This window comes from Glossina fuscipes, unplaced genomic scaffold (genome assembly GCF_014805625.2).
Source record: "Glossina fuscipes isolate IAEA_lab_2018 unplaced genomic scaffold, Yale_Gfus_2 2, whole genome shotgun sequence".
Taxonomy (NCBI): Eukaryota; Metazoa; Arthropoda; class Insecta; order Diptera; family Glossinidae; genus Glossina; species Glossina fuscipes.
Genome location: NW_023998416.1, coordinates 4011650 through 4035404, shown reverse-complemented (window position 1 = coordinate 4035404; position 23755 = coordinate 4011650). Strand labels below are relative to the sequence as shown.

Here is a 23755-nt window from a genome sequence, read left to right as displayed (position 1 = left end):
GAGTTATTGATCGGTCTATGTCTTTGAACCATAATGAAGCGTTTTCTAATTTCAACCATCCGAAATTAAGCTCAAGGATGTCTTTAAAAGTGTTTTAAAAAAGAGAAAATTGGAAATTTTATTTAGTAATCTTTCGCTTTGTGGATTCTACATATCAAGTCTGCCGCATTTCATTTCATACTAATTCTGCAGGTGTTTCTCATGTATTTCAGGGTAAGTGAGAGAGACTAAGCCAAGAAAAAGCAGAAAACACGAATAGCCATCACTATGGCAACTATTATTCTGTACATTCTATACATTCTGTACATTCCTATCCTTTTAACGAAAACTGGAAAGCTTACTACTGCACTTAATCTTGAAACAATATACAAGGAAGACAAGCCTTAAATCGAAAATAAATTTTTGTATAGCTTATCATTGAACCATGAAGTCAAACTGAAAGAATTTTAAAATTGTATTGAACTTTGAGTATTACCCAACCATTTTAAACTTACGTCATGGAACCTTGCGAAACAGAAAGTAACTCTAATATTGAAATACTTCAAGAGTATCAGTCTAGAACCCTCCGTCTTACTGTTAATGAGCGGTGGTTCGTTAGCAACAAAACTATTCACGATGACTTTTTGGGCTTTCTATCCACCAGAAATTTAATTGAAAGTATCTCTTTAAAATACCATGTCAGACTGAGTAATCACGAAAATGCTTTGGCAATATCTCTTCTGGATGAATCTAATGAAATAAGAAGATAAAAAAGTTTTAATTTTTAATGAAATTTTAACACTTCGTTTGAAGGTCGTCAATAGTCGTTCTACATCTGCTTGCCATTACACAACTAAACAAAATTTTAAGAGGAAAGGCTTAGATTACAACACAACAGAGAAGATCATCGACCAATACCATAGCAAAGTTTGAACGAAACAATTTTTCAGTTCAAAGTAAGCTGAGTTTATTTCTTTTCTCATAAACTATTATTAGGTTTAAAGTGCTAATAAACACACTTATGTCAAAGACTATGCCATTATAACCAAGAATTTCCTATAAACTTATTGATTGAGGTACTACAACAATGAAAGAATTTTGCTAGAATTTTTAAACTTTACACTATCTTCGCGGCCTTCGTGAACGCCATTGGGTTGTTCACAATCTCGTCACTGCATATTGTCAATGAAATATTCTTCCAATGAAATTACAAAAAAAAACCTTCTATGCGCCGAATAACGAAAAGGCAATCTTGCTCATTCATTTGCCAAATTTTTCCAGACGTACAATGGTAATAAATAAAAAAGTACTTTTCGAGAAAGATAAAAATTCAATTCTTTTTTTTTGAAAACACCTCATACATTACAAGAAGATTAAACCTGATATAAGATAGTCAAGTCGCTCGATTTTCATTTCTTTTTGATCAAAGTGCGTATCCTTTTTTTATCATGAACAGAGAAAGTAACTAACTTTAGGAAAAAGGAAACTATACAAGGAGTCTTATTTAGTTTTCTCATAGCTTGCTTCAGGAGAGACATAAGCCAGACCTTTAATTTTCGAATTCTTTTGCTAACTTTTCATGTTTTATCCGATAGACTTGAAACCACTAGACACGTTATATCTTTCTTAATAGTACCAAAAAATAAAAGAAAAAAAAAGAAAACAGAAAATCGTTATAAAAAACCATAGAAAAGAATTGAAAGATGAAAAAATCTGAAGAAAAAAAAAATACCAGAAACACTTATAAAGAAAAAGTAAAAAACAAAAAAACAAGAAAAAAAAAAATAAAAAAAAAAGAAATTGAAAACATTTCTATACTTTTAACGGAATACAAAGAAGAAGAGAAGAAAGAAAAACTGACTTCATGCATATATGACCTTATTGCATACAAGTCTAAGCATACGCACTGACTCATGTTCGATAATGTCATCTTGTCCACACTTAGATACTGTGGAAAACTACTAAAACAAACTGTAATAAAAAGAAATGTTCTTTGAACACATAAAACGCAGAGAAAAAACACAAAAAATTATTCTATTAGGCTTGAACCGAATATTTTGATCAAACGCAACTAAAAGATTAACTAAAGAGGAAGAATATTACAATTTTATTTTAAATATTATTTGAGAAAATAAATCATTGATATTTTTTATTTAAAAAATGTATGCTGGGCTTATAAACATAAGATCCCAAGTAAGCGTAAAAATCATAATGCGTTACATAATAGTAGAGCAAATAACAAATTCAGACGTAAATATGCCACGGAATCGAATGTAATCTCAGCTGAGCCATAACAGGCATGTACTGCTTGTGCAAGGAAAAGAATGGACATATGCAACCGATGTTGAAAATTATAAAAGCGAAAATATGTCGAAACCATTTAAGAAAAATTTAAATTAATGTGAGAATTTTTACTTTGAAATTCTTCTTCTCATCGGTGGGATCAATGCCAAGTAAATTACTTTTACTCTTCCCGATAATCAAGAGTATATATGCATTTTCCCAACTCCATTAACATCTGACAAGCTTATGATATATACTTTTCGCGTAGTGGTATCGTATATAAATTCTTACACATTCACATTTTTCTAACACCTAACACCTGACAAGTACGATGCACTTAGATACGCATTAAAAGTAGCAGATATGCATGTCTGTGTGTTATTATTTTAATCACTTGAGAAACAGAATATTCAATGCATTGTCGTTCTTAATAGTAAAAATTGAAGAGACACACGCAACAAAGCAAACTTATAGGTACAGAAATTGAAAGAGAAAGAAGGCGACAAGTGCACACATAATCAAAGAAAACAAAAAAAACAAAAAAAAAACAAAAAAAAAAACGTATACAATTTTATCGGAATGCAAAGCATACACATGAACACGTACGGCACACCTACATACACGTGCATATGAATGTGCGTTTCTTATGAGATACTTACGTATGCATGCATATTTGCGGTTGTATGCTTCATATAAGATACTAAACTATGCATGCATATGTGGTCGTATACTAACCTATGCTTGTATATAAATTATAGAAATACTTGTAGGTAAAAAAAGGCTCATATCTTTGCTCGGTATACGTTTCCTTGCAAAGTTGTATTATATGACATAGGCTGGTGCTTGTATCCTTCTATGTATGCACACACTTATGCACGAAAATGTACATTTGGTTCGCTTGCTTCTTTATATATTACCGGCGTTTTATATTTACCTCACATTTCATATTTATTTTTATAAAAATTTATTCAAACATTTGTTCAGATTTTCTTACAAGCAATGAATATGAAAGAGATGACTCTTCTTGGTTGGGTTAAGGCGGTCTTTCAATATGTCCTATATATTATGGTAAACTTGAAAAAATTATACAAATATTCGGTTTATTCAACAGGCTATGTATGTTGGTTTTTCGTAGGATAAAACGAAATTAAATGAAAATTAATTCTCCCAGCGAATCGATAACCATGGAATAGAGTATTGCGTACACATCTCATAAAGATTATATGTAAAATCTTTATGTGATTTGGGAACGAGTGCGTGCGTATGAAGTGCCTTGCTCCTAATTCTTGGGCAAACTCTTGTTGGTTGGAGAAATAATGAAAGCTAAAATCTGAAGTTCTAATCCAACTTCTAACATTTCAAAACTGTAGGGACTTAAACAAATGAAAATATTTCATAATAGTAACGAACAGAGAAAAACGTGAATTTTTTTAAGGCAAATGTCAAGTGAACTCTTCAGGCACTCAAAAACATCTTTTGCGTAACTAATGCCTGTAAGGTTACGATGAATCTATTTGTTAAGATGCTCTTATTGCGTGTAAAGGGAAGGTACAAATTCCTAAGATCACTCACGCTACACGTACAGGCAAGCATTGAATAATTTGTTCACCCATTGAATACCAAAATTATATGGAAAATGTATACAACATCGGACGCGCACCAATGAAGATTTCCTTTTGCTGCAGTTTCCCTTTTCTGTTGTGCGAGTTATTTGAAAGGCAAAGACCAATAATTTATAGTTGTGCGTGTGTGAATTCTCGGGCACCCACATTCAAAATACGAAGGTTTTGCAAACAAAAATGTGTTGGTCAGACGCTTAATTACCCACAATAGTTGAATTGATTCAACAATGTCCGTTCGCCTGCACGTTGGAAACATTATTATTATTTTTTAATCGGTGCATGACCCTTATCCGCATAAGACGGTGTCGGCCAGAAGAAAGTGAAGAAAGAGAAAGAAGTAATGAGGTGCTGATCGCAGTCTAGTAGGTCTGTGACCAATCGATTAGTGTTAACGCCTTTACTGACTGAGCACTCACTAAAGCTATGACCAAAATAAATTTTTCCGCACTTGAGATTTGAATCCTCGAACACTGACTTAGTAGTTGTGCTTCTTAGCTACTCAACTACTCCGACGAACTAAAATGTCTTCTAAACATTGTGTGAAAAGACAAACACATTGGAACATACTTTCAAATACTTTCTTCCTATTCTCCTCTGAATCACGTAAGGAAACAAGGAAACTAGTCAATGAGTTTTCCACAATTTATAGTTTTTTCTGAGATTATAGTTTGATAACTTTTGTTTGCTATCTTAAAGTTTTCTTAATCAAATTTGATATAAAATTGGGAAATCCGTTTCAGGGGTTCACTAACAATTATCACAAAACCTTTTAGAAATAATATAGTATATCATAAATAATAACGCTGCATCCGTCGTAGAAGATAATAGCCGTTATTTCAGAAATTTTTATTCGATACTTGATCAGGGCAATCGATTTGACAATTTCAGTCAGTCCGTGCGATCATCTTTCGAAATAATTTTCAGAAAATCAAATTCGATTTCAGAGCTCTTTTCACTCCTGCCCTGGAGCTTATATTCCGAATTAGACTTTGGGTCCGACCACGCACAATTGACAAAAACCTGTCACTTAGTTTGTGTAAACTATATAAACAGATCTTTTTCTACGAAAGTATATCTTTTCGGTTCGAACCAAGTATTTTTCATTTCTAGCTTAATGCTTAAGGGAGTAACTGTTGGATTGTCTAAAAACAAAACGAGGTTCCTTTACCTTTTTTCTTTTGGCAAGGAAGCAATGATGATAGAATAATAATATTTGAGGACGTTATTAAGTGTGCCTTGAAGCGATAAAAAAAATAACTATTTGAACTATATTGAAAAATGGCAACAGCATGCAATCATGCTGAAGGGATTCTGCGGCAAGGTCCAAATTTAAATTTAAACAAAAAAAAATCTTTCAATCCTCATCCGCATATATCGAGAGAAATGATGAACGAAATGCATGAAAGTGCAGGGTTTGACCAAAAAAAGGCATTCTTTCATTAATACAAATGCTTAAATTAACTTATGTCGAAAAAATCCTAATCGTATTTCTCCACAGAGTAGCGTTTTAAAGATACTTTAACACGACTAAAACAAATGTAAATTGTGTGAGTTAGTTTGTGTGCGGCTTCGAGAAATCGTGTTTCGTAAGAAAAGCTTTTAAAGTGATGAGAGACATGTTTTCGTATCATAATAGATTTTCTGTTTTTTTTTTTTTTTCTATTATCCATCAATTTCAAGACTGCCATTCCAAGGTCAAATATTCGTTTTCATTCTTGTTGCTTGACGATTTTTTGCTAGAACGTGCCTCTTTTGCTACATCTGTCAAAGAGTGCAAAGCTTTCTTAATGCGATTATCGTCGGCTTCAAGACGAAAATGTTACGATTCGATGCCAAAATCCATCTACAATAATTCCATTATTCGTAAAATATTAATCAGGCCACCATTGATATTACCCACAGCAAAGTCAGCCGTTATGCCGCTTGAACTAGATTTCGGAGATAAAACCCAAACCGTACCATTAAAACTTTGTATACACTACCTTGGAATTCGTAATTAACGCCAAAGCTTTTGTTAAAGGTTCACTGTTTCCAAACAGAAACATTGTATCCTTTCGAATCACTCCCAGCTTAATGTCTATTCAATTGACGTCTAAATGCCGCATTACTCCGACGCCGTGTTTGATGTAAAGTTTTTGTATTTTTTTTTCGCTATTACTTTTTCGGTTCACTCACAGTAGCTTAGTGTAGTGTGCACTACAAACAAAAATTTAATAATATAACATAGACGTTAACCAATTAACTCTTGGAAAATGTGCATCGAAAATGCGTCACAAAAATTTTGCAATGACAAGTATAGTCTTCACACACACGGTATGTGTAAAATAAAATAGGGTTGTAATGAAATTACTTGACAAAATGACATACATACACACAGATTCTAATACACATTATTATGGCAAACGCACATTCAAAATGCTAAAATTTGATGAGGAAATCCGACAAGGACGGATGGACGGATTATGACGTATATATTCGTTACAACACAAAATTTCCTACCTTTTTTCTTTGCGTATGTATTTACCATAGACATATAACTGGATCAAGGCTATAAGTAATGGAACAATAAAGATTTTGCTTTTTTTTGAATCGAAGAGAAGACAACAGAATGATGGATGATAGTTGAAGAAGTTATCAAGTGCGTTTATATGATTACTGGAGAAAACTTATTTTTCGAAAAGCCCGGAGTTTGCCTTATTTAAAGAGCTCGATAGAATGCAATATACATTGAGCAAATTATAACCTAAAAGAAAAAAGATCATCCACCAGAAGCACAAGACGCTTCATTCTTAAACGATCAATAACTTCTTTTTTTTTTTGCTTTTTTAATTTTGTTGGGAAAACTCACATATTTATTAGTTGCAATTACTCACTAACCGATTTGAATGTAATGTAAACGCCAGATAATTGAAATGGAATTGTTTCAAGCTATTACAAATAAATATCGGGTACACGTACTTGATCAAATAGATCTGAAATGCTGAATGGTGGGAGTGCTACTGTGAATAATGACACATACGAACGACAGTTGTTAATCGCATTAACTAAAAAGGGTTTTCCCACTCTTCAGATATATTCAATTTATTACTTATTTATTATGAAATGAATCGATTCCAAGATATCATAGGCAATTGGTACTGGTTGTTGGTTCAAATTAGCAAGTGATGAGCCCACATCTTCACAAATTTACTCTCACTCAAAAATAAAAATTTTTGAATCATTCATCCATCATAAGCGCTAAAAATTTAGATTACATTTCATGAAGATAATCTTCTCTGATCGGTGAATATGCAAGATTGTTGTGCTTGGGTCAAGGCTAATCAACAAATTCGCTCGTTGTTATCTTAAGAACTCAACTTGTTGGCAATTTATGTTAGCTCCAACCTTACAACCATAAATGACCGGTAGAAATATACGATTGATGAGATCATAATGTTTTACGAATTCTTCCTTGTCTGAGTATCTGGTCGCCACTCAGTTCCGTCAGCCAGTTTCTTAGTGACGATAAAAATGTAGACAGGGCAGATCGTTCATCGGTAAGGCAGCAGCGTTGGCAGCAGATGTTGCACTTATTAGTTAATTGCTTCTCTTTCTTTTTCTTTTTCTTCGAGACATCAAGTCTGAGTTGAGTAATTGCGTTGGATATATATACAAAAAGAAAAAAATTATAATTTTTACTCTCTTAATGTTTTTTTTTTTTTGTTAAAGAAATCATAGAAAACCTAATTTAAAAAATCTGTATATATAAGTTACCGGAGATATATTTCCCAGCTTGTTTGTCCACTATTGTTCCGAAGTTTACAGACCAAGTTCGAAATAGTTATGATTGGCATGTAACGAACAAAACTCTACCATGTAACTAGAATTTGATCGGCAACAGAGTGTAGCCACTTCCCACAGCCTTTTCAATTACCAAATCAAGAATAGTCTTAATCGTCTAACTGAGTCGTTTACATTTTACAAAATAAATTTTATGGTAATAAAATCTGACATATAAGGTTGAAACTTAAAATATCAATTTTCAATTAAATCCTGCAGAACGGATCTATTGTAACGGAATCAATTACTAAGGACGAAATGATCTCGGTAAACCCGAATAATTCATGAAACCACTTTCAATGACATATGATTGATAATAGAAGTGGATTTGAAGGATGGAAAAGATTTTAATGCACTAATATATAAGTAATGTGATATGTTACTACAACTTCTGTTTTAGTTTGAAATTTTTCTAATTTTTCGAATTGAGGCAAGTCTACTTTTTACCAATCAAAAGAACTTGGTTGGACTGCTCTTATAAGTCGAAGTAAAAGAGTTTGCTTAAAATATGTCAAAGTTTGTTGCTTTTAAATATTGAGCTGCACAATCGATAATGATCTCTTTCTGTATTTTTAAAACGGACTTTTTTTTTTACTTAACATTACTTCTTTAACGATACTTTTATATATATCTTTATATATAAATCTTGACAAATAAAATGAAGTCCAATGCCGTTCCTACATTTTGAAGGCGACACACCCACACAAAAAGAACAAAGTTACAAAAATTTATTATATTACTACAGGATTCATACAAGTTATGAATGAACTGAATACCAATTTTATAAAATAAAGTAAAAAATAAAAAAATTCTTTTCGTTTTACAACACCTTTGTAACCGTCATGTATATAATTTTTTACCTACGAAAATTCGTAAGCACTTTCTCTTTACTTTTTTTTTCCCCCAATGCTTATGCCAAGTAAGTGTTCGTGGCCTGAAGTTTTCGAGTATATAAATCGATTCAAAATTGAAAATAATGGAAGAAAACAAATAAAGTTTTTCAAAAGTTTTACAAAAACCGGTAGAATTTTTTTCTTAATTTTATTGCAATTTTATTTTATTTTTTTTTTATTTATTTCCTCCTGTGGTTTCTCATGGCGACTTTTTCTATGAATTCTATTTTTTTTTTTTTTTTTTTGTTCTCGTTTGCGGTAGAAATATAAATAAAGTTTTAAGCTTTACGATTACTTTTTTATACATATATATATATATTTTTTTTTTTTTTGTTTTTTCACTTGCAAAAGTTTGTCATTTAAAGAAAATGAAAATGTTGTTGCCTTAGTAATATATGAGATGAAGCAATTGCAAAGATTTAGCAGAGAAAATGCACTTACCGTACCCGTTGGTTACTTAAAATTGGATTAAATTTCTCATTTTCTAAGATACAAGCTTGAAAGGTATATGAATTGATATCCACCGCGTATAAGTCGCCAAAAATTTTATCAAATATTGAAAAAGTTGCCTGGGGAATTTTTGCCTATTAGCAGTCTCTGCGAAATAATTCAATGAGATTTTAGAGCACTATACCACTTGTGGTACAAGAGTATATTAAGTTTGCGCGGTTATATGGAACAGCCAAACGGACTTGAGTTCCACTTGCCTTTTATTAGACCGATCTAAGCTAGCCTGTCTGTCCGTCCGTTTTGTTTTCTTGTGTGTGTGTCTTTGTGTTGACTGATCGATTCAAAAACAAGTTCTAATTTCATTTCATCGCGTCTGTCTATCTGTACTTCAGTCTGTCAGCTTGCGTGATAATTTGTTCACATCTGGCGCATCCATCCGTCTTCGCTTAAGGATGAACGCTACTAACATAGTTTGAAGCGGACCGATCCGTGAAGGGTATTTAATCACTAAAGTGTTTGTACTTTGTTTTTTTTTTTCAGTTTCATGGGTTTTTCATGCGCATGCAGACAATGCAGACATGCATTAACAAAAATGTCTAAAGTTTGGAAATTAATTTTACAAGGATTTTGTAATTGAAGTTTAACTATTCAATGGCGCTCCTTTTGGGCCTACACGAGTTCTGTTTATAATAGATTTTGTATATTGTAATTTTTCTTTAACCACAATCATACTCTATTTAAAAATTTTTATTATAGTCAATGTGCTTATCTTTCAATGCCATCCGACTATCAAATACAGTTTACCGTAAACACAACCAACTATAGCATATAACTCAAGTATGGGAAAATTTAAAGGAAACTTTTGCCAACTATAAATATAAATGTAAAAAATAAAAAACCCATAAACCCGGAGTTTATGAACAGACGATAAATTAACGAAAATTTAAAAAAAAAAATTAAGCAAAGAAAAGAGTAAAGTTTGAGAGAAAACTATTTACAAAGAAGGATGGCATTTTTACAGAAGATATAGCTCTCGAACCTACGGTGCTCGCTCCAAGCGCTCTGGACAAACAAGCAAAAAGAGCCTCAGCAAAGATGGGAAATAGTGAAAATAGTGGCCATTCAGAAAAGATAGGAAGGTAGACTTCACGCGACAATTTAGTTTCACGCCATTTACTCCTTATCGTCGATGAGCATATAGTGATGATGTCGTTGATTTTTAATTTTAACCATGAAAGATATTATAAAGAAAAAATTTGAAGCACAATTTGCGGGCTTGTTGGCATAGACCTTTGTCTTCAAATAGCCTCAGTCAGTGTTTCTGAATTTTTCAATTACTTTCTAAGTTAACGCAATATTCCGAATATATTTTGCACGACATTTACGCACTGTACTTTTGAATTATTTTTCATTGCGCAGAAAATGCGTTGCTCTCTCGTGTAATAGTCCCTTTTTACTAATCTTAAATTGTCAGCTGTCAAACTGTACTTTTTCTTAAGGATTGGTAATACTTTACGTTACGTTATTGCTAAAAAAATATCCTGAAAGCTTTGTCACTTACGTTAAAACTTGTTACCTTTTCTTAACTCGAGAATATAAATTTAGTTTTTTAACTTAACAGATGAAGTTCCAAAAAACTGAAAGTAGATAGATAAACGGGGTAAAATATGACTTTTTGTTCCCAAAAATTCGACTCCCGAAACTATTTCTAATTTAAAAATTTAAAGAAAAATCTGACTACACTTAAATAGTTTCCCTTTATTTCTTTAAAGGATTGCGATAAAACATCCTATAATAAAGCTGAATAATAAAAATATTTACATTACAACAAAAATTACAACAATCACAGCAAAAACTTGACGACAGCAAATTAATTAAAATAAATTTTGCTTTCCTCTTCAGATTGTCAGAAAATTTTTTTTAAACTAACACCAAAAAAATGTAAAATGAAAAGCTTGATATTGTTATGAAATGTGTGGAGTAAATTGGTATAGTGCAGTAGTAGTAGTGCAGTTATTAAAGATTCTGCCCACGTTTATCCAACGAACACAATTATTGAAAGTAATCAGATATGAACATAGAGGGAAAAAACTATAATGGAAAGAATTGTTCTCATAATGCAAAACTTGATGAGGCTGTAGCGATAATAGCTTTGTCATTCGAGCTAATAATTAATTAATTAACTTATGATTTTATTAAAAAAAAACAGAATAATATTTTAAATAATCAGAGAAATTACATTCGGCTATACCCGAATCTTTTACCCTTAACAGGTTTACCTTAAAAACACAGGCACAAAAAGCAAAAACAATGAGTTATTGATACTCTGTAGCACTGAACGTGGCCACTTGTCTTAAATGGGCGTGAATCAACCATAGAGTACACGGAAAGATTTTGACCGTTACGCTTATAATAAAAAGTAAGCAAATAAATTTTTTTGCAGCAGAAGTGTTCTCAATTTTTGTTACACTGCAGGCGTGTCTTTTAATTGACTTAAGCCCATCTTCAGTACAAGCTTACCTGTAAGAACTGTCAACGTTTTTGACAAGTTTGAAGCCGATATTTGCCATAGACATTATACAGGCGGACAAATGAGCAAAGGAGACAATTAGACGCAACAGCTGACATTGATCTTGAATATATGTATTTTATATGGTGTCTGAAGCGTCTTTCTGCAATGTAGCAAACGTTTTAATAAACTTAGTATGCCATCTACATATTAAAATATACATAATTAGCTTACATGTAACCAAATTCGTAAAATATTGATTGCAACGTCGAATATACGCATCAGCAGCAATGCAGTTATTTAGATATTTAATCAATGTTATAAGCACTGCCTATAGACAACACAGAAAATATATATATACATTCGGTAGAAAGATTGAAAATTTACATAAAAATTCGTATTAAATATATTTTAGTTTATATTACTACTTATGTTGGTTTATAAACTCTTTCGATATACTTGAAGGCGAGCATTACTATCCCGTATAAGTATATAATAATTTTTTTATTTTTTTTTTTTGTTTTTGTTATTGTCGTTTGGAATCGCCTGTGCCATTGCAATGTTAGAGAAATATAAGAAAAATAGAATAAAGTATAACTCCAAAGATGTACATGCATGTGAAAAAAGTACTGTCGGTATTAGTGTTCATCTCTTTCCCTATTACAACCGTAACCATTCCATTCCTCTGATAAAGTCAATAATTTCGTTGGATAATCGACTTACATCATTAGTCCAACTCTACTTTGTGAAAACAATAATTTATTGAAAGTGATTAAGTTAAACTATCGGGCAGGTCGGGCTATAGAGCAGCAAACATTCAAAATTCATCTTCACGGGTATGTCCCTCATTGCCTTGTTTAATTAATTACTTAACTTTTTAGTCGCCTTGAACGACACACAAACGTGAACGTATGAGGAACGTGTTTACTTATTGAGTTTTTACATTCTCCCATTCTTCGTTTATTAAGAGATATTTTATTCGTTTATTTTAAAAGTGCGCTAAGTCTGTTTATTTCACCTGCACATTAATAAAAAAAAAAAAAAGTGATTTTATATATTTTGCAATTTAAATTACTTTGCATTCGAAAAATGAAGTCGTACATGCTCTGAGGATCAAGAATGTAATCATTCGCTTTGATTTCGTATTGTGTGTAATCTGGACCATTATTGGACACAAAGATTTCATATGTTACTGCTTGTAGGTTTATAAGTATATAAATATGCAAGCATTTAAGGTTATAAGTATATAAATGTATAAGTTTTACTTCATCAGTATATAAACATATAAGTGCAAAAGTATATAAATGTCAAAGTATACAAGTATATAGATGCATACATGCATAAAAGTTAAGAAATATGTGTATGTAAATAAGCATATAAGGGTAAAAGCAAAAATTGTATACAACAAGCGTGGGGAGCGAAATCAGTTTTCTATCTAAGAATTCGATCAAGTGAAACTTGAGGCTCTTGTCGTACTGTAGGTAACCATGCGCAGTGACATAAAGTTAAAATTATGAAGAATGAATGCAACTTCAGAGAAAGAACAGAATAGAAAACGTTTCAACGACCATTACTCCGAAGCGGTTGAATGGTAATCTGCTAAACCGAAGAGCGAGAAGATCAAGCTTGCAAACTAAAGGCTAATAGTCAGTGAAAAGTCGTCAGAAATTTCTGTACACAATCGATTTGTAAAATAACCTAAGAAACTGAGAATAGTTGAATGAAAGATAACGCAACGAACTCATTGGAAGCATAAATGCTGGCCATGAACTCTCAGAACTCGACGTGTAGATAGAAAAAAAAATGGACGAATCATTCAGCAGATATTCCCTATTCGTGTAACACGGCAACGGTCAGGAAGAAGTAAACAAAAAAAAAGAGGTAGGAAAGTTTGCGGCCGCAACGTAGTGGGCGTGTAAGTATAATGCCTTACCCGACTAAACACTCACTGCAGCTGCGACCAAAGTGAACTCTACCGCGCTTAAGATTTAAACCCGCGAACACTGGCCTGGTAGTCACGGTTCTTTCCTAGTACGCTGCTCATAAGGTCAAAAAATGGACAGCTAAAGAAAACAATTTTTCGCAATACCGACTTAGGTCACTTTAAAAATGTACGATTCATTTATTTTCTTTTATTTACACATTAAGTGCAATTTATATAAATATGCATAAGTATGTATATGTGTAATTTAATGCTCACATATTAATTTATTCCATTTGATGTTTTCACATTGTATGGCAGCTTATCGTCACCCGCAGCAGTTCGATTGTCATGTTAATAAACTGCGTAAATTCAGTCATATAATAATTAAGTCAAGAGCAACAATAACAATAGCAGTGATTGCAAGCAGTGCTTGTGGTGGATAGTAAACACATTTAAGATCACTTTATAGCACCCTAAAGGCAATCAATCCTTTTACACGTATCTGTTTGATATGTGGAAATAGTAATAACTTTATTTATGAACCGATATAGGCTAACAAAACGCCCAAGTCAAATTTGCCGCAAGAAACTTCATTTGAACCAAAAATTAGAAAAAAAAGAAAAGTAAAGCAATCCTTACAAACGCATGGACATCTTGTAACATAAGTATAAGGTCATATATGATGAAACTCTGCTCGTCGTTGGCTTGAGTCTGTTATCCTCTCTACTCTACTATTCATGCTTAAGCAATAAATAAAATATTTAATTCACTTGATTCCGTATACACGCAGCCATGCGATGCACATATTTAAGAAATCTGACAAAAGCACAAACGTTGGCCTAAGCTTAACACTGAATAGGTGTTGCTTTAACCATTAAACGCATTGCGATGTAATTACGATTACATGTTTAAAACTTCATATCCCTTTATATATATACCATTGCATTGTATATTTTTTAACCGTTAAAAACATATTGTTGTTAGCTCTAATTTATTTTCAATTGTCTTTAATTAAATTTTTTTAAAACTTAATTTGAAAATTAAATGCAGTTGGAATGTAGACAATTGGCAACAATATGCATTAAAAGGTTAAGTTAATGAATGTAAATTCATTAAATCTATGTCTAAGCTCGCGTTGAATATAAGGCGCAAAATATTTTGAACGTAATCCTTCTAGAGTTATGCTCGATATATGTAATTGATAAATGCTGGTTGCAGTGCACTTGGTTTAGTCGAATGATCAAAGCCTGTCTCTTCAAAGAAATTCCGAAAATTATATATTTTCGTCGCTCTCTACGTTGTTGCGAGTTTCCGAGACGTTGGTGGCGATGGAAATCAAAAATCGAGATGCCTTGACAATATTAATTTTTTTTCGGTATTCAAAATTTAATAAGATTTCATATATGAGACCACAGACCTCCATAAATATTTTTCTCAATTTTGAAGCATATTGGAATCTCCATTTAAAGTACAATATTATACAGATTGGGCGCGCATTCAAGCGTTAAGAACATCTGAAGAAAAGTTTAATTTTCATACCCATTGCCGAAGGATAAGAGGCATATTTATTTTGTCGAAACGTTTGCAACGCCCAAAACAAAGCTTCAGAGACCCCACAAACTATATATATTCTTAATTACCAACAAATTTTGATTCGATTTAAGTATGTCCGTCTGTCTGGTTGTCAGTCTGTCCGTCTGTTTAATATCTGTTTTAAAAATTCTCGTAGCTGCAAAAATTAAGCTATCGACTTCAAATTTTGCAGAAACATTGTAAGTTCTTGCACGTTGGTTGGTATTGAAAATGGGCTAAATGGGTGGAAGTACACGTCTACAGTGTCAAGTAGACCGAGAACGCCTCAGTTTTTCAAAAGAAATAAAAAAGTGGTTTCTTGCCCAGCTAAAGCAGATAGAGGTACGAGAATGTGAAGGCGATGCTGTTGTACCTCTAGAAAATTGGATAAAATTGACCAAGTCTACCCAATATAATAGTGAATCAAATTTAAATTTTTTTCAGTACCTTTGTAACGCACAAAAACAAAAATTCCATAAAGTATATAAATTCTTAGCCACTTTCAAATTTGGAATGCGACTGAGCCTGTTTAACTATTATCATGGTCATCTGTCCGTCTGCCATAACATCTATGGGAATTATTTTCCCCTTAGCGAAAGTGTAGATATCGAATACAAATTGGCAAACGAATTTAAAAGTGATGCAAACTATTCAACACAAATAATTATTTGCGATTATTAGAAAGCTGTTGATTAAATATAAAGTCCTTCCAATAACGTTCAATGGCTTAAGGATGTACGGTTTCCATGACTTTTGATTATTTGAGCGGAAAAATACTTCATCAACTCACTATAAATTTACATAAAACAAATTTACCATCAACGGCCTGTCGCTTATTTTTGTCACCAACGTCAGGACAACAGTGTGAAGTGGCATTGCGTGCAATTCATTTAAATTCACGGGTAAGGCAATTCAATAATTTTTGCATGTGTTTGCATCCACGTATCGCACATTCAAGCGAGGTGTTTACATTTTTATATTTAAATAGCGGTTCTTGTGGTCACCGGGCAACCTCTTTGAGTGCTATTTATTTCATTTTGTTTACACTTTATTATCGAGGGCTTATTTATATTTAAACTTTATTAATTTTGCACTTACATTTTATAATGAACTGCACGCACCTGCATACGCAAATACAAAAGGGTTTGATGGACATAAATTTTACATACTTGCACATACACGTGCTTACACATATATATGTATATATGTATATTGTTGTTATATTACTTATTTTACTAGATTGAGTTACTTGTATTCTATCCCCTAGCTCAAGGCTTAATTTCTCCGTTCAAAATTTCATCAAAATAAATGTTTATGCAAAAAAAAATATATATATATGTATTGAATGATAAATAAATCAATATTTACAATATCTATTGGTTGGTGTGCAATTACATTTTAAAAGAAATTGCAACAGTGGACATTGCTACTATTAAACCGCATCGGACCGCAAGGTAATCAATGTTGATGTTGAAGGATTACTATCCCACTTTCATTTTAACTCAACTCATATTGTTGAAATGTATAATCAAAGGGCCGTTCCGTTCTATTGTGATGGGGATTGAGGGCGTTACGTAATTCAAGCCGCATGATCCCCATTAAATAAATCAACGACATGAACGGTAAACCCGAAAGTCAGTGAGACTCTCACCTGGATTGCCACTAGCAATTGTCATATCCCAAAAGGCAGCATAGATTGATTTTCATACTTATCACCGGAGAATGGGGAGTATATCCATTTTACGAAAACATTTGCGATAGGCTGACGGAAGCATTAGAGACCCCACCAAGTATTCATGTTTTTGAATGATAAATAAAATCAAATTGTGAAACGATCGAAACAATGATTTACTTAACCTCACTTTATCTTAAGCTGATTTATAAAAATAATAGCATTTTGGAAGTACTTCGAGGTGACCTCGTGGCTGCATTAAGCTTCAATTGTAGGATTTTGCTATACCAGCTATCCGTGAATACAAGTTCTCGCACTCGATCTACACCCACGAGGGAAAACAATCCGCTCTTCATTCGAATTTTCATGAACTTGATATAGGGACAAAGACACAACCAGGCAAATTGATGCAAAACCTCACACTGGTCAAAACAGCAAATGCCTTCAATAAATGTATCTGAGTGAAGACAAGATTATTATATTCTCTCTGTTGCTGGCATCTAAAAAAAAAGCGCCAATGTATTTATCCTGCCCAGAATTTCTCGTTTTACTCGTAGTAAAGGGATATTTTCGTTAATTATTTAAAAAAGTCTTCCCAAATATGATAAGAAATTTAATTACAATTTATTTAATAAGATTGCTATATAGAAAATTTTTTGTGTACTTTGCTTAAGTAATAATTATAATATCATCGTATATTTGCAAGATATTTTCTAATTATGCAAAATTGAAATTTAAATATTTTGGTTTAATTTTAGCATTAAATGCAAAATTATCGAATTATATGCCGATTACTTCAATGTTAAATAAAAACAATACACACATAAATGCACATAATTATGAAAACTAATCCATTTTCGTAGTTCATCAGATGATGTGTTATTTACACCCATCACTAAAAGATGAGAGGCATATTCATTTTGACAAAACGTTTGCAACGCCCAACAAAGAGATTGAGAAACCCCACAAAATGTGTATATTCTTGATCGGCTTCAAGTTCTGAATCGATTTAAGCATGTCCGTCCGTCCACTTGTATAACCTTTCATGCAAGCATTCTCCTTAAACTTTCGACTTCAAATTGGGCAGAAACGTTGGAAGTTTTTGAGCGCAGCTTAGTATTGAAAATGGTCCAAATCGATTTAAGGACAGACTCACAGTACCATGTAAACTAGGAACACATCTATGTCTCAAAAGTAATAAAAAATTGGTCTTTTGGTTACTCGTCAACTATAGCTATTTGAACGCATATACTGTGGACCATACTGTAGTATAGAATATTTAAATAATTTTACCACGCCTACTCAATATTATAAGATATCAAAACTTCATTTTGTTTTCAGTAGCTTTATAACGCGCAGAGAATATCAAAAATCAGCCACGCCCACTCAATGCTATGAAATATGTATATAATATTTTTACTTTTTCCCAATTTTTTTTAGGATAATGGTGATGGGTATGAAAAATTCGGTCGCAACCGAATACAATTTTCTTATTTGTTTTCCAAATGATTTTTCTAACCATATAACTATACTGTGAAAAACTGCGATTTATTCGTATTGCAACATTTATCGATATATATGATTTACATTTTTCGACTGTCGGGGTAAGCTCTCAATTTAATTGAAAAAATGAAATATTATTTATGTGTATTTTTTGTGGATGATGGGTTCAACATATAATGCACAAAAGCAATGGATAACGTTTGTACCTCTACGCAAAAGGTATGCGCTTTAATCTCAGCGCCAATAATAAATCAATTTTCTAGAGCAGCTGTTTTGAAGACACTTTAGTAATGTTCCCTGCAAATTAATTAATTCTTAGCCCTTTAACAATTTTTTCAATTTCATGTAAAATTGGCAAAGATATTTTTGAACCGCTTTCAAAAATTGCATTGAGTATCTTGTATTTCTTGAACTCCTTATAATAAACGTACGATCACCTGTTGCCATATTACTAAAGAGTTTAAGATATCATAGTATTTATCTATTTTTTTTCCTGAAGAGATATACAAATTATGGTATAAACGACGTTTAGTCAAAACTACGCAATACTTCAAGCAAAACACAACAATCTCACACTGATTATTGCAGATGCGAAGAGTTTGCATTGACGGCCTCACAACAGAGTCCGCTCTCTTCATAAATTGGGTCGACGCAAAATATTGCGATTGCTTTGCCATATCAGTACACAATTCCTTTGCGATTAACTTTTCTCCGGAAAGTAACGTTTGAAAAGAATCATAAAATGCTTATATGTTGCGTTCACCGCAAAGTAACAAATGCATGCCTCTCTCTCTTTGAAAATCTCACTAATTATCTTTCCTTCACGGAAACGAAACGATATAATTCGTTCTTACACTACGCGTTAAAATCGTTACTGAAATTGATTAATGTTAAAGCGGCTGCAAAAAAATTTACTGACAGCATGCTTGCAAGGTAAACTTTCAATGAGTGAACATTAAAAAAGAAACGATGATGAGTTTGATAGAATTTCTCTAGAGTAGTTGAGTTGATTTGTAAACAGTGTGCCGAAAATCTTTACTTACAACTTCAAATTTTTCAAGGCCTTCAGATAAAGTCTACTTAAAAGTCATAAACGATTTTTTAATAGAGTGAAAAACGAACACTACAGTCAGCCACAGCCCAATATTAACTCCTCTACAACACTTCGCCTAATACAATTATTCATACAACGATGTTTTTAAAATAAGGTGCCACTTGGAAAGTGGTCGAGGCTTCAAACGATTTTCAATAAATGCTATCTCTGTGGCAAACACGTCAATGCACCAAATTACATCCAACGATTTCAGTTGAACAGAAAAATATATCAAGAGATAGCAGGCGGATAGATAGACAGACAGACCTAGATCGATTCAGAATTATTTTGTAAATCGAATTCTTTTCTAAATCGATTGGTATGGTAAAAGGTGAAACTATCTCAAGTCCTTCTAAGGTTATTTATCTATTTAATTAACCTAAGTGAATTTAGGGACATTTACAATATCAGCGAACTATCAAAAACACTTATCGTAAACTTATAGTCAATAAGTATAATAGAATTTTTAACTAAATGCAAACGCACCGATGATAAAACAAAGCTAAAGAGAATGGCTTGTTTTTCTCAATACAACATATATACATCCGCATAAAAAAAAGCGTTTCATTCAAGACAACTGTAAACTAAGTATTTTCCATCGAGCACCAATTCCATAAATCTATCCATAAAAGAGTCCATTCTTCTAGTGTCGCAAGAATAAAAACCGTGCTCGGATGTGCAGAGGCTTTTCGGTTAAAATCAATATTAATCAAAAAAAATAATGTTTCGTGAGTGCAGCTGGGCAATGCAGTAAATTCCACTTTAGTGTTGCTAATGTTTTCTCGTCAAGTTTGAAAAATAAAAATCGCCCGGTAATATAATTTCGTATATTGCAACCATTTGTCACTTCAAAATTTTCTAAATCTCGTCAATAGTTGATGATAGCGCCCATTAGATTGGAGCAGCTCGCAATACGTAGCTAAAGATCCTAACGAGTGCGTCAAGTATATTCGGCCTTATTGCCAATGCTAATGTTTACCCAGACTTGCGCTATTATTTTTGCATCTGTTTGGCATCAACCATCACGAACTAGCAGCATTTTCCTTGTAATTAACCCGGATAAAAAAGTTTTGTGCGTTTGGCGTTTGATTTATTGAGAAATACAGAAAATTGTGTTTTATACTTTAGAGGAATAAATTATACTATTGCGTGAAGCTCAAACTGTACTTTCACTGAGAGAAGTCGTAGTTGGATAAACCCTCTCTGAGACAAAATAGCAGTCGCCTCTCTGAGGCGGCTTAGTGCGGCACCTAAGATGCAATGATAAATCGATTTATCCATTTTTACCACCAAACTATTTCAACATAAGCTATATTTTCCGTCCGCTAAAATGTCATAATGAAAGTGACAGTAGAGGAAGTGGTGGGATCGGCACAAGAAACTTATGAAGAGATGACTTCCATTGGCTCATCCGTAATACCACAGTTCATCAGATAACTAATCCCTTTTTCTCCCACTTAAGTAAGTAACATAATTAGTTAAGAGTTTATTCGTTGTTTGAATTCTTTCTTTTTTAATTTTAACTTCCGGTAATATATACCTAATAATAGTAACAGAAAAGTTCGCTTATTTTTGCCCACTCCATACAAAATAAAGACAAGTACACTTCGGATGACGTATTTAGTTCATTCTTTTAGTTCATTCTATTGCGATTATGTGAGCATTTCATTGCAACTGCTATGTACAAGAACTATGATTAAAGTAATTCCTTCTGTTCAGCGTAAACCACTTATGCACTCAAACAAAATTGTAATGCCTTTTTAAAAAAAACGCGGGAAATTATATGTTTTGCGAAAACCCTCTCCTGATGTACTTATCTTTTGGGGAGTGCCATACTATATGTACCTTAAGGTTAAACAATAGATTATTAGGTTAGAAACTAAATTTGCCCTAAATTGAGTATATTTCCATAAAATGGTCGTAAGACATAGAAAAATATATATGAATAGAGAAGCAAGGCAGTCTCACAAAAACTATAGATTAAATCTCTTAATATAATAAAAGAAAATTTTTTTTATTATACTCTGGGGCTGCAAAAAACTAAGCTGCTGGCTTTAATTGAATAAGATTTTCTATTAAAAATGTATGATAATAGCATAAACGTAACTTAGTACGTAAGCAACAGTTGCGCGTAATATAGAAAGCATAGCAACAACAATGCTAATGTAATCTGTTTCCTTTTTTTTACAAGGCACTGCTTGAAAGAAACACAGCGCCCAAATATTATAATATTTCACAAAAAAAAAAAGGTTATGCAGAGCTATCCACCTTTTTTTTCTTCTTCTTTAATATTACAAGCATGTTTTAAATGAAAATGAATCTTTATTATAAACAAAACAGACGTCGTATTGCAACAGTCATTACCTACACCCCGGCAGCGCGCTTCAAAATTTCGAAAACGCGGCACTAACGCCTCGAAACACGTTAACAATGAAAATACGATTACGCAACAAGCAATTGAGAATAACCTTTCAAAGTTCAATCTTCAGTTAATGATAAACAAAATGATTTCGTTCCTAATAGGAATGTTTTAGTCTCTGCTGATCTTTACATAACTAATGTGTCTTCTGTATGCGCATGCCGGCACTAGCAAGCTGGCTGCGACGGAAATCAATACCTGCCATATGCTGAGACAAGACAAAACTTCACCAAAGTATTTTTTTCGTCAAAAATTATAATAATTCGTAATAATTACATTTTTCTAATAATTTTTTCTAATCCTTCGAGATGTAGTTAGAATTAATATAAATCGCAAATAAATGGAATTCTTAAGATGAAAACGGCTATTAAACTCAGTTAATCACGGATGCATAAAGGCAAGCAATGACGAGGTTAACTCGTTCGCTTCCATTGTCCCGCGAGAAAGACGTTCACGACACTCGATGATTTTTTAAACTGGTACGAATATACGACATATATGTGATGGCGCGATGTAGTGAGAAACAATTGTTTTCCATAAATGCGATGCCGCAATGTGGTAAGAAATGGCTGTTTCACATAGACGTGACGGTTGGTAGCGAACGAGTAAACATTCTTAACAATATTTTAACAACGTAATTCATGCTCAACTCTTTACATCCTAGACCACTTGTAGTGCAAGGGTATACTCATGCGTGACCCGAACGAATTTGGAATAAACCCACATATTTTTATAGCTAGGCCTGTCTGTTCATCTTGTTTCTTATGTTTAATCTAAAAGTCGGAATTTTTGAGATATTTTGATGAAATTTGCAACACGACCGGGCCATGAGTGAATGCTGTTGAAAATGTTTCGAATCGTATCAATTTTTCGGCCACTTCCCTTACGACGTTTTATTTTGAAAAATCGTTGTATGAATAACTCGGAGCTGGTGTAGGGTATTTAAAGATAGACCATGTCGCACTGTGAATCTTTTACTCACTTGGACGTAAAGAAACTTATTGATATCATGTTTTAAAACTATATTTTCATTAATTTTTCTATTTTTTCTTACAGTATAAGACATGTTACGTGGAGTATACAAAAACGAACAAAAAAATCTGCAAATATGTCTAAACAGTCATCCTTGTCAAGGTCATCAACATTTCCAACAATGCACAACAAAACAACTTTATATAAGAAAAAACTCTTCTTGGAAACATATAATTTCAAATATGCTTGGGCGGCGATAGCAATTATGGTAAGTATAAGTTAAACATGAAGAAAAAAATTGTTAAAATATTATTAACGCCCATCGTAAACACTAGCTAAAGGGTTCTACACAAAATGCGATAATTCAGTCACTCAATATGAACGTCAGTGCTGATCAATGACGTTCGAAATGAATTGAACTTTACTTATGAATTACCCTTTACTTGGACAAACTTTCTTCAGGACTTAAGGTAGAGTTACCTTTAGTTACGCCATCTATTTAGAGTTTTTCCTTGTAGCGAACATTGAGCCGTTATAGTAATTTGATATAAAAATGGTCCAAATTTGGACCATACAGGTATAATTTTTGGATGGCACTTTATACAAGGAATCTTAAGAAGAGTAAGTCTCTTTATGGCAATTAAGTTTGAGTTTGAATACTTTAAACAATTCATATCCTTGACAAGCGGGTTAACGTTACAAAATGTGGAAGGAGCCGGTCCATACTTTGGAGCTCCTTCCCTATAAGGTCTCTTACGAGAAATAGAAAACTGTATGAAGCGAAATAGTGCAGGGTTTTTAATCATCAGGCTTACCCGACTACACTGTCTCTGCTTGTTGTGCTTAAATATTTTCATTAGTTCCTTCGAGCATGAGTTCGTTGCAATCACAATAAGGTGTTTGTCTTGACAATGCTTCTGCGAAATGTTTGCATTTGCAAACACAGTCGTTTATCATTTCGTTTATGGTTTGTTTACTTCTTGCAGCTCCATGAATAGGGACAATTCAACGTGGATGAAATTGCAATTGTGTGTGTATATATGAA

General features: G+C 32.8%; 1 protein-coding gene across 4 annotated transcripts in view; it reads left to right on the top strand.

Moving 5' to 3' along the window:
* The window catches only part of LOC119633288 (protein madd-4), a 111161-nt gene that overhangs the window by 2166 nt on the left and 85240 nt on the right, over nt 1–23755 (top strand). For all 4 annotated transcript variants that reach the window (XM_038026771.1, XM_038026773.1, XM_038026772.1 and 1 more), the window contains one exon: nt 22795–22978. In XM_038026771.1, the coding sequence (XP_037882699.1) occupies nt 22795–22978 (184 nt within the window). The remainder of the gene's footprint in view (nt 1–22794; nt 22979–23755) is intronic.